Raw genomic sequence first — 13,471 nt, forward strand, 5'->3', positions numbered from 1 at the left:
TCACTGTTTTCTTTGTTCTCCCCACCCTCAATGCCCACAAAATCTCAAGGCTCTGTAACTGGGGATAATACATTGACAAAAAATATTTCTTCCCTCAAGTAAATGTAAACAGAACTTTCAAATGAAGCTTCCAAAACCTTAAGCACTTTTTTCCATCTCATTCCCAAAGGTTATCAGATTCACTGTGGGAAATCAGAAACCTTACAGCAAGTCCAGAAAACACAGGAAGAAGTGCTCCATATGTGCCTAGTGGAAGATAGACCAAACCCCGTCATTGGCTATTATTTTAAAAAAAAATTCATAATAAAATTAATCACTAAAAACAAAAAAGAAAAGCACGCCTGAGATACGCTCATTACCCATCATGCAATGTGATGTGTGTTTATTACACTCCACATTGTAAGATTCTCACTCTAAACAGATGTGTCTTAAAATAGGGAATATACTGGACCAGCCTATCTTAAAGGGCTTTAATTTCATTATTTCTTAACTATCACAAAATCATGGTGAAACACACACTGTTTCATTTCATTTTCTTCTCTCACTGTTTCCTCTTTTCTGTCTCCTGCTTACTAAAGCACAGGAAAATCAGGAGGCAGCAAACAGAAATTACTTGCTTTTTCTCCGTCCCCTCTCATGTAGCGGGGGGCTCTTCTAATACCAAAGTAAAGACAATATTCAATGACTGATTCAGTAGACTTTTATTGCTCTTTCAACTTCAATAACAACTCCAAAAAATAGTTTTCTTCTAATATTATGAAACAGATTTGAAAAGCAAGATTATTCACATTCTAGACTGGTAGATACTTGTACTTCATATAGATTAAAAATATCAGTTCTACATTTTAAATGTTTAATTTACTTTGGATTTTATTATAATAGAAAATATCATTGTATTGATAATTATAAAAGTCATAAAAATTAGAACTGTACTGTTCTTATTATACCAAGCTATCAAATACTGTATAAATGAACAATAAAATTCAATTTCTATTTATTTAAACGGAGTAAACACTGGAAGATAAACCCCCCAAAACAAAACAAAAAATACCTTTTAATATGAAAGTAACAAAAGGAAGACCACAACACAAAAATCAATCAATGCACAAAAATCTGATTAAAAAAACAATTACTCTAAGTCAACTGCAGAAGTCAATCTATGCTAATTAAATTAAAAAATTATCTTTAGATGATTCCATTTCCAACTATTGACACTTACTTTTTAAAGTTAGAAAAGTACCAACTTTACATTAAAATTGCCAAGTTCTGAATTATGAACACTATTTAAAATTTTGAATGTCCTTAAAGTCTTTAACTTTCTAAAAAAATAAATAGTTGTTGGACTAAACCAAAAAACAGTTCACATAGTTCTATTGCATATGATAACAATGATGTGATCTACATAAATAAATTTAAAACATTAAATTATTTAATTTAAACATTTTTGAATTACAATGTTATATCAATGGCTTATACATCCGAAATCTGAGCACTTTAAAACAGGATTCACATGTTATACTGTTGAGCACATTTACATAACTGTTGTACATGATACAATCCTTTAAAAACAGCAAGCTCTGGTGTCATACCTCTGTTTCAGAAACCACTTTTCTTTTTACAGAATTTTGAACCTACTTTTTGCAAAAGGAAAAGATTAGAAAGCTATTACATATATACATAAACTTTGGGTATATGGAAGAAACAGAAATGGTTTTTTAAATGGATAAAGGAAAAGTTAGTAATTTTGAGTGGTAAAGAAATCTGCTTTATAAATACATGCATTAGCACATAAAAAATTGTCCTACACATTTTATAGACTTGGCAAATATGAACAATGATATGCCACAGCTTTTTAAAACAAATTGAGAGATTTATGATTGACCACATCATTCACACAGGCACACTCACACAGACAACAGCCATTAGACAGATCATGCACCTCACTTTGTGTATTTAATATTAGAGAATATAGAGCATCATCCTTTTATCACAAGGAAGTAACTAGAGTTCATTGTCTTCCCCAAAGCTGCAATATTAGAGTGAAATAGTATTCAAAAGAAACTAAATTTCAGGTGGTCAACATGAGGATGTTATTAGTCTCTGTAAACAGATGTCTATAATAAATAAAACCGGTGGAAGAAAGAGTGTCCTGAGCGGCCCCGCAGCCCGGGTACTCAGCAGCTCTGAGCTCTATCCTGGAGACCAAGGCATCTGAGGAAGTGCAGGGCTGTTTCTATGACTTTATTTTATAAATGGAATATGCACAGGTTTATTAATACTTTTGCACCTTGAGGTAAATCAGTACATAGCAATCACTACTGCTCATCTATACACGTTTAAGGCAACATTTAAAAATCAATATAAGTATTAAATTAAAGTATTCACTATCTTTCAAAGAATGCTATCCATGATGGTTATTTTCCAAAAACGGTGGGAAAATATCATAGCCACATAAAACAAGCTATTACTTAAACATGAATTAGCTTTGCTTTTCAATGGAGTAGTCATATCAGATCATTTGGTAAGTCAAGTAGTCAAAAGAAAGCAGAAACTATTTTACAATTAAAACAGTAAAAACATGGAGTGCAAAGCATTCTGCAAGTCATGGTTTTTCTGGCACTGGATAGCCAGTTTTCATAATTAAATAAAATCACATAAACACTATGATCCCAAGGAGGTTTCAGTTTAAATTTTAAAATATACTTCCTGTAAAATAAGCACATTTTGTTAACCCTGTGACGTCCAGACCCAAGGAAATGATGTGAGGAAATCATCTTGTTCAGGTTAATCAGGGCAGTTTACAAAATTGTAGCAGCAAATACTGGGGTCTTTGGAAAGGATTATGCTGCTATGAACAAAAAGGACTCACTTCACTGGAAGCTCGTAACAGTAACAAGCACCCTGGGTAACACTCTCTCACCAAGTACCACAGCATCTCTCTTCTTTAGGCAGCGCCAAAAGATGCCAGCTACACTTTCTAAAGAAAATTAGTTACATTTCCAGCCTCCCATGAGGCAGAAGGTGAATCTGTTATTTTAACTAGCATTGGGTAACATGGTCTTAGATGTGGAAATTTCATGTTAAGTAGTTTGGAATGGATTGCTAGAATTGCTAAAACATCAGCTTTGGGCATCGCTCATGATCTTCTATAAGATCAATTCTTCATACTTTTGTACTTTGATTAGAACTGATTAAAGAGAGCACTGGGATTTCATTGAAATTTTCATCCTAACATTCATGTTATCATTTTCAGTATTTCAGTGGCTTCTCAATACTCGTTTGGTTTTTAGAAATCATCCTTTTGCCAAATCAGTTTCACAACCCCATTCATCCAGTCCTACAGGCTTAACAAGAACAATATTTATTTATTTCATATGGAGCTAAAAAGTATATAAAAGATGACTAAAAAGATTTGCTAGAAGTTAAAAAGACAGCTCAGAAAACCAAAATCTAAATAAAACACACAAACACAAACTAGGAAGAATGTCATCAATCTGAGCTATACACATAGTAAATCTAAATTTCTTTTAAAATACAAATATGGCAGTGCTTTATATCAAAGATGTATCAGATAATAAACCATAAACGCAAGTGAGCACCAACTGTCTACATTAAATTTACTCTATATGTGTCATCTTTTCAAATGTTTATATAACATTTAAGCATCATATCAATTAAAATAAATTAAATATCTTAAAATGAAATCACAGATAACAATCTATTAAACATTACCTATACAACAGAAAGAACAACGTAAAGAGAAAATGAAAGGTAATTCTTAATAAAGTAATACTGATCATTAACCCACTTAAGAGAATTCTGACTCCTGATTAATTATACTTACAGAAAAATAATCAAGAACTTGAACCTGATACAAACTAACCACATTTTACATAAAAGACATCAAAAGTAGAGAACAGAGTGGGCATATGGGGCTCTAAAAGGGTATTAGGATATAGAAAAAAAATTCTATAAAGGCAACAAAGTTTAACTAGTTTAAACTGGTATTTTATAGCTTTTAAAATTCATTAACTAATGACTGGTACCAGGGTTAAATTATAAAATCACTTGCAATTTTACTTGTTTATCAGAATGGAAACCTAGATGTGGGGGTTTTAAGGTTTAAAATACATTTCAAAAATATAAAGGTCAAAAGTGTAGGTCTTATCTAGAAAGCTTCCACTGTTGTACCTCTGCAGCCAGAAGGTTGCCATAAACTGTGAAACGTGATGGACGCATAAGGGAGGAGGGACGCAGCGGCATCCACGCCCCCGCACAGGCAGAGCGCCCTGCTCTCCCCTCAGCGCACTAGCAGAAGGGAAGTCATATGGGAACATTTCTAGCAACTCAAGGAAAAAATTTAAAAATATGGACAAAACACATATCACTTAAGGTTGGTATGAACTGCCACTGATTTAAATAGATTTAAAGATTATTTTTTTTAAAGAACAGATTTAAAGAAAAGTAGACTGAACGCATTTTCCCACACTTTTCTACTGCAGAACAGAAAAAAAAACTTCCAACAGAAAAATAAATATTTGATTAGTAAGAACCATGTACCTCACTTCCAAGAGACCATTTCATTATAAACACAGTCTCCATGGTGCTCCTAACAAACTTCAGACAGTACTTCAAAAAAAAAAAAAAAGAAAAAAACCCAATAGTCACGCATAAGGGGCATGACATACAATATTGTTATATATAGCAACATGAAACACACACGTTATATATACACACACATATATGTATATGTATCTAATCTATCTGTATATATAATTCTTCTTGGTTCAAATCTATAATGAAGTTTCAGCATCCAGGTATTTCTTTCTTGGTTCATCTTCAAAATTTATTTTCACACTTACAGGTTTTTCAGGGCTATTTAAAATAAAGAATGAGAATAAGTAATTTTGAAATGGTCAAATATTACATTCACACATGGCCAACAGTAAATATCCATAATACCTTTGAGATGGCTATTCATACTATAAACATACCAGCTGCCATTACTATCTTACTGCTTTCTTTTCATATCAGTAAACTTTGATGCCCAAAGGCAAATATTAAAAAGTCTTAGCTTTTTAATAGATATTTTTGCCACTGAAATTCACATTTTCTTACAACTCAAAATTGGTTAGGGTATGAAGACTATGCTTGACTTAATAGTTTTACTTTATATATGAACAGTTGTAACACTTGACTTTTACTGACAAATATTTAATCAAATTTAAATAATTTAAACAACTATTTAAATATTTAATATTTAAAAAATTATTTAACCTTTGTCAGTATAAATAAACATCAGATAATTTCCTGCAAAATGGAACAAATTTCTAAACCTTATCTCCCCAAAGTTCACAAATACAAGATTCTACATTTTCAAGTTAATATCAAAAACAATGATTCTGTGTACATGAATTTAACTGGTTAATTATAATAAGAATATCTGGGCTTTGAACATTTTTCAAAATATAGAAACATGCTATGGTTTGCTGCTGCCTTCTCCAGACAAAATTGAAGAAGACACCTCAAACATTCTTCTGTTGAACAACATAACAAAACATTCTCTTTCCTCCTAAGCTATTTTGAATTGAGGGGCAACCTGAATGAAAGGCAGAAGTACTTACAAAAGACAAAATAATATTAGTCTAAGGTCTTTATACTAACATTGTGGGCCAGGGGTGCTGACAGGAGTTGAAAATTACTAAAAATTACTAAAAGAGTATCTAGTGAAATTTGAGCTGCATGAAATAATCCAAAATAACAAAAAGTTTAACTTTAAAACTTTTGAGATCATATATATAAGTGAAGGAAACAGTCTAGCTTAGAGAATTAAAACTCAAGAAATGATGGGAGAAAAGCAAAAAAAAAAAAAAAAAAAATCTGGTAACAAAGATTAAGCAAAAGCAAAGTTCTAAAGGAGGAAGGGAAAGATGGAAAAACCTGTGACTGCTTGCCGGGAAGTTTTAATCTGACACCCAAGCTGCATATACAGTCTAATAAAGCATATATGTCTAATACAGTGTCTGGAACAAAGTATACACAAAATAAGTTTCTGTTGACTCTGAATGACTGAGTATTCTACAGGATAATACCTAATTTCTCCAGAGACATGAGGGGTTAAAGTACTAATGATTATCAAGTCAGAATTCCTGAAGTTTAGGTCTTAAAGTGAGGGAGAAAGAAAGAAAAAAAGAGTTATTACATAACAAGAAACATAAGGGGTTATGAAACAGTTGTGTAATACATGGTTCATTATAAAACTAAATGGCCTTTACAATCATGGATTAAATTTCTTACAAGTATCTCCTAGGAAAATGTTTACCTCATCAGAAGATAGAGTAGGCTGAAACAAAACAAAACAAGGTATATTTCTGGGGGGACCATCAGAGCATAACTGAGGCAGCATTCTATTTTAGTATTCAACCCTTGGTAATTTTTTTTCTTTATGTGGTTTCTGATCTTTTATATATTTATTCCATATGTATATATTTATTTTTATTACAATATAATGCCAATTCTTTTTTTTTGAAGTAGGCAACTATAAATTAAAAAAAAAAAAAAAAATCAGTACCCATATCTGCTCCAGGACACAGTAAAATGATGGACAGATGAAGAAGGAAAAGAGGAAGAAAAAAATGTTGGTTTTGTTAAGTAAGGAGAATATAAATTACGTAAATTGAGTTAAATTGAATGGTTTCCTAAATAGCTATCCATAAGTAAACTAGAAGTCGCTACAGTTAGAAAATGCATAAATTGTTACAGCTACCTCGTGTTAGGTCTGGTTACTTTGGCATTCTCAGTGTTCATGGACAGTGCCTTCCACTGTGCAGTTTTGGCCATTTCATCTGATATGTTAACAACTGAGGGATCAACACTGAAGAACAAACACACTTTCTGGTTAGTATTCAGTACCTGCAAAAGCATTAATACTGTCATTCTTATTATCTATGTAATATATGCTTTCATCAACTTAAAATTGAGAAAACTCTTTGCCATGCACTTAAACCAAGGTCCAGCAAGATATCAGTACTTTGGAGTTCTATTATAAAGGTCTCTATTATAAAGGTCTATTATAAAGGAAAAACTGCATCTTTCCTTATAATCAGAACTAGGAATGAGACTAATTAATTTGGCAATGATACTCAAAGGTGATTATCTTGGCTATAAGTATACTATTAAAATAACAGGAAAGAATATATTAATGTGCTTTTAAATATAAAAAGTGATACAGCATCAAGTCAATTAGAAAACTTTTATAATCTGCACAAATTCCAGTTGCAGCAAACAACTATCCAAAGTACATAAGGAAAAGTAACAACTAGGACTTAAAACATTTTTTTCAAAGTTTTTACAAATCATTAAAAAGAATTCTGGGAAACGGGATGCTTTAAAATTAGAAATTAAAATACTTCAACAGATAAAATACCAAAAAGGTTTGTCAGTACCACTTTTAGCTGGTTATTACAATATCAGTAATATGGTAGCCTCAAAGTGTTACTATTAATATATAAAATTTATCAAAATCCAAAGAACAAAATACTTCCTTTCATTGTAAGAAACAAATGTAATTATACTGTGGCTCTAGGAAATACTGCAAAAATTACCTCAAGGCCCCAAGTCCAGTAATGAAGACATCCATAAATAACTTGGAGCTTAAGGTTGTCAGTCGCAAGTAACAAGAAAGTACTAGGAAGTTAATAGAAACACACTTACAAGTCCTTTTTCTTCACCCAAACAAAAATATTTCATGCAAACAAACAACGAATACAAATGTCAAAACAGATGTTAAATTAACAGTGTGGTGGCAGCTAAGTTATAAAAGGCTACAGAGCAGGCCTTTGTTCACACGTTAAGTCTGCACATCATTGATGATGGAAGACTACAGAAATGAGTGACAGAATCTCTGGAAAGTCTCCAAGGCTGCTTTACCAAGTTTTTACAAGCGCACACATCTGGACACCCAGATTCACCATGGCAGTACCTGAAACCCAGTCTACCCCAAGAAAATGTTTCTTTGCTCAGTTGCCAACTTCCAATAATTGAAAAGAGAAATGCCTGAAACACTTTCTAGGTTCTAAATGTTTCTTCTCTACTTTCCCATTAGTAGAAATTGAGACTCCCCCTCTGAAGAAAGTAGACATTTTGTTTACCTCCAAAGTAAAAACCAGATGGAAAAAATTTTATCTACATTCAATAAATTATTTTCATATTTTGTAGGACTTTACAGTTTCCAAATGCTTTCCTGTGTTGCTAAGCTATCTTACTTCATTTTTATGGCATATAATCCAAATCTTGGAGAAGGGAATGGCTACCCACTCAAAGTATTTGTGCCTGGAGAATTCCACTGTAGTCCAGTGGGCTACACAGTCCATGAGGTTGCAGAGTCGGACATGACTAAGTGACTAACACACACACACACACAAACAAATCCAAAGCAGGTAGACTTAAAGTTCTGGCAGACAAACAGGTCAGCCAATTCCTGGCATTCTGGATATTCAAGTTTTAAGCAAAATGACATTAATCATGGCTCATGTCATCAGTAGACAAAGTAAATATACGTATGTATACCCATTCTTTGTGTTAAATATCAGAAAGTATAAGTATGGACTCCACTTATATTTGTCAAGGTCCATGTGTAATCACAGTAAGGAAAAGCTAATGTAGGTCCTACAGAAATTAAGTGGCCAACATCTCAGCAAACTGCTGAGTCACCAGTAACTACCATGGCAGTTCCTATACTCTTTTTGGACCTCCCTGGAGGCTCAGACGCTGAAGAATCTGCCTCCAATGCAGGAGACCTGAATTTTATCCCTGGGTTGGGAAGATCCCCTGGAGAAGGGAACGGCAACTCACTCAAGTATTCTTACCTGGAGAGTTCCACAGACAGAGGAGCGCGGTGGGCTACAGTCCATGGGGTTGCAAACAGTCAAATACGACTAAGCAACTAAGACTTTCACTTGCACCCTCTTTTTAGCACGAAGTCAATACATTGATTCATTTAACAAACATTTACAGAATCTAGAGAAGCAGAGCACTATACATGGATATATCAAAATGTCTATACTTGCCATTTAAGATATATACAAATTTGAGGGAAAATCATGAAAGGATACCCATGATAAAAATTAATAGTAAAAAGTATTAGAGAAAAATTATTTGTGAATTCATTGTCAAAACTAATCAACACATAGAGTCCAAATGTGACCTCTCTAAAAACTATAAAGTTAAAAATGAAAAAAGGTTGAAGCAAGATAATTAGATATTAACAACATTTTCCATTAACTGGTCAAGGAAGGAACCTATATACCTTCTAAAACTGAATTTTGTACTATATATGGCTATTTGTAAACAGAATAAATATACAGATGAATCAGATGTGTAAATAAATCATAGAAGTTTTTCTTCCAAACTCATTCTATGAGGCCACCATCACCCTAATACCAAAACCTGGCAAAGATGCCACAAAAAAAGAAAACTACAGGCCAATATCACTGATGAACATAGATGCAAAAATCCTTAACAAAATTCTAGCAATCAGAATCCAACAACACATTAAAAGGATCATATATCATGAACAAGTGGGCTTTATCCCAGGGATGCAAGGATTCTTCAATATCTGCAGATCAATCAATGTAATACACCACATTAACAAATTGAAAAATAAAAGCCATATGATTATCTCAATAGATGCAGAGAAAGCCTTTGACAAAATTCAACATCCATTTATGATAAAAACTCTCCAGAAAGCAGGAATAGAAGGAACATACCTCAACACAATAAAAGCTATATATGACAAACCCACAGCAAACATTATCTTCAATGGTGAAAAATTGAAAGCATTTCTCCTAAAGTCAGGAACAAGACAAGTGTGCCCACTTTCACCACTACTATTCAACGTAGTTTTGGAAGTTTTGGCCACAGCAATCAGAGCAGAAAAAGAAAGAAATTTGGAATCCAAATTGGAAAAAAAGAAGTAAAACTCTCACTGTTTGCAGATGACATGATCCTCTACATAGAAAACCCTGAAGACTCCACCAGAAAATTACTAGAGCTAATCAATGAATATAGTAAAGTTGCAGGATATAAAATCAACACACAGAAATCCCTTGCATTCCTGTACACTAATAATGAGAAAATAGAAAGAGAAATTAAGGAAACAATTTCATTCACCATTGCAATAAAAAGAATAATACTTAGGAATATATTTACCTAAAGAAACAAAAGACCTATATATAGAAAACTATAAAACACTGGTGAAAGAAATCAAAGAGGACACTAATAGATGGAGAAATATACCGTGTTCATGGATTGGAAGAATCAATATAGTGAAAATGAGTATACTACCCAAAGCAATCTATAGATTCAATGCAATCCCTATAAAGCTACCAAAGGTATTTTTCTCAGAGCTAGAACAAATAATTTCACAATTTGTATGGAAATACAAAAACCCTTGAATAGCCAAAGCAATCTTGAGAAAGAAGAATGGAACTGGAGGAATCAACCTGCCTGACTTCAGGCTCTACTACAAAGCCACAGTCATCAAGACTGGTACTGGCACAAAGACAGAAATATAGATCAATGGAACAAAATGGAAAGCCCCGAGATAAATCCACGCACCTATGGACACCTTATCTTTGACAAAGGAGGCAAGAATATACAATGGAGAAAAGACAATCTCTTTAACAAGTGGTGCTGGGAAAACTGGTCAACCACTTGTAAAAGAATGAAACTAGAACACTTTCTAACATCACACACAAAAATAAATAAACTCAAAATGGATTAAAGATCTAAACGTAAGACCAAAAACTATAAAACTCCTAGAGGAGAACATAGGCAAATCACAGCAGGATGCTCTATGACCCACCTCCCAGAATATTGGAAACAAAAGCAAAAATAAACAAATGGAACCTAATTGAAATTAAAAGCTTCTGCACAACAAAGGAAACTATAAGCAAGGTGAAAAGACAGCCTTCAGAATGGGAGAAAATAATAGCAAATGAAGCAACTGACAAAGAATTAATCTCAAAATATACAAGCAACTCCTGCAGCTCAATTCCAGAAAAACAAACGACCCAATCAAAAAATGGGCCAAAGAACTAAACAGACATTTCTCCAAAGAAGACGAACAGGTGGCTAACAAACACATGAAAAGATGCTCAGCATCACTCATTATCAGATCAGATCAGATCAGATCAGTCGCTCAGTCATGTCCGACTCTTTGCGACCCCATGAATCGCAGCACTTCAGGCCTCCCTGTCCATCACCAACTCCTGGAGTTCACTCAGACTCACGTCCATCGAGTCAGTGATGCCATCCAGCCATCTCATCCTCTGTCGTCCCCTTCTCCTCTTGCCCCCAATCCCTCCCAACATCAGAGTCTTTTCCAATGAGTCAACTCTTCGCATGAGGTGGCCAAAGTACTGGAGTTTCAGCTTTAGCATCATTCCTTCCAAAGAAATCCCAGGGCTGATCTCCTTCAGAATGGACTGGTTGGACCTCCTTGCAGTCCAAGGGACTCTCAAGAGTCTTCTCCAACACCACAGTTCCAAAGCATCAATTCTTCACAAATCAAAACCACAATGAAGTACCATTTCACGCCAGTCAGAATGGCTGCTATCCAAAAAGTCTACAAGCAATAAATGCTGGAGAGGGTGTGGAGAAAAGGGAACCCTCTTACACTGTTGGTGGGAATGCAAACTAGTACAGCCACTATGGAGAACAATGTGGAGATTCCTTAAAAAACTGGAAATAGAACTGCCATACGACCCAGCAACCCCACTGCTGGGCATACACACCAAGGAAACCAGAATTCAAAGAGACACGTGTACCCCAATGTTCATCGCAGCACTGTTTATAATAACCAGGACATGGAAGCAACCTAGATGTCTATCAGCAAATGAATGGATAAGAAAGCTGTGGTACATATACACAATGGAGTATTATCCAGCCATTAAAAAGAATACATTTGAATTAGTTCTAATGAGGTGGATGAAACTGGAGCCTATTATACAGAGTGAAGTAAGCCAGAAAGAAAAACACCAATACAGTATAATAACGCACATATATGGAATGTAGAAAGATGGTAACGATAACCCTGTATGCGAGACAGCAAGAGAGACAAAGATGTATAGAACAGTCTTTTGGACTCTGAGGGAGAGGGAGAGGGTGGGATGATTTGGGAGAATGGCAGTGAAACATATATAATATCATATGTGAAATGAATCGCCAGTCCAGGTTCGATGCAGGATACAGGACGCTTGGGGCTCGTGCACTGGGATGACCCAGAGGGATGGTATGGGAAGGGAGGTGGGAGCGGGGTTCAGGATGGGGAACACGTGTACACCCGTGGTGGATACATGTTGATGTATGGCAAAACCAATACAATATTGTAAAGTAATTAGCCTCCAATTAAAATAAATAAATTTATATTAAAAAAAATTAAAAAATAAATCATATAAGTTTTTAAAGCTAAAGAAAAAAGCTTACATTTCCCAACCTCTATATTTAGTTTGTAGATTTTAATACAAATCGCCAAAATCATGTATGATAAACTATACATGATAAACATTAATTTTTCCCTAGTATGAGCCCTCACTGGCAATGGGCAGAAGACACCTTTGAAAACTGAAGGAGAGTTCCAGGGCCTCTAAACACTGTCACCTGTGGGAAGGTCGTCCACAAGCGTTATTTTCTAGCACGCACCAACCTCCGTCATAATGAGGGCAAGGGAAAAAAATAAAGTTGTACTACTGAGAGCATGGGAGTATCCTAAGACTGGGTTTAAACTTCACTGAAACAGAAGGAGTGAGAACGACAGGACAATCTGTGTTGGACTGTGTGGAAGCCAAGGTCTCTCCCTGCCCACTCCATCCTGCTGCTGTCCGCGAGCGGGAGGGGAAGGAGTGAGCAACTTCCTCTTCCACCTGCAGGAAGCCCTCCTTCAGCCTACACGTCAGGTGCAGTGTTTGTCATTGTTTAAAAAATAGGCATCATGACTTTAGAGACACACCGCATGGCTCATTCATGCAACTGTCGTGTAAGTGAAGCACATTTTAAAATGCAAAGCTGCATCTCACCTGTATTTTAGCGCCTTTACTGGAATCTGCAGGAGGCTTCCCCCTTCAAATGGAAGGTGCACAGTGTCTTCACCAGCTTGGAGCATTCGTTCAGCTTCCTTGAAAAGAACAGACGTGTAGAGGTGACTTTTCCCAGAATATTTCCAGGACCAACTGATATATCAACATCTTAAAGAATCAGACAACCAAACTGACAATATTTATTTAACTTGCCATGACTGAAAATTTCATTTTATTATTATGAACACATACTTGTAACACAAGGTGAAAACAATCACTTGTAAAGATTAATTTTTAAGGGTTATAACTTCCAGCTCTGGGAGTTAATCATTAGTACTATTTAAATATCAATTTAGCTACATGAATTTTATTTTTAAAATTTACTACTATTAGCA

General features: G+C 34.6%; 1 protein-coding gene across 9 annotated transcripts in view; it reads right to left on the reverse strand.

The window, feature by feature from the left end:
* Positions 1-682: 682 nt before the first annotated feature.
* SLC4A7 (solute carrier family 4 member 7) overlaps positions 683-13,471 on the reverse strand; it is a 121,779-nt gene continuing 108,990 nt past the window's right edge. For 6 of the 9 annotated variants that reach the window (XM_025272437.3, XM_025272438.3, XM_006059373.4 and 3 more), the window contains 3 exons: positions 13,077-13,174; positions 6,767-6,874; positions 683-4,875 (listed from right to left, as the gene is read on the reverse strand). In XM_025272437.3, coding sequence (XP_025128222.3) covers positions 4,794-4,875; positions 6,767-6,874; positions 13,077-13,174 — 288 coding nt within the window. In that variant the 3' untranslated portion in view covers positions 683-4,793. The remainder of the gene's footprint in view (positions 4,876-6,766; positions 6,875-13,076; positions 13,175-13,471) is intronic. The other 3 variants (XM_025272439.3, XM_006059372.4, XM_006059379.4) reach the window with 1 other exon arrangement.

Source organism: Bubalus bubalis, chromosome 21 (genome assembly GCF_019923935.1).
Source record: "Bubalus bubalis isolate 160015118507 breed Murrah chromosome 21, NDDB_SH_1, whole genome shotgun sequence".
Lineage (NCBI taxonomy): Eukaryota > Metazoa > Chordata > Mammalia > Artiodactyla > Bovidae > Bubalus > Bubalus bubalis.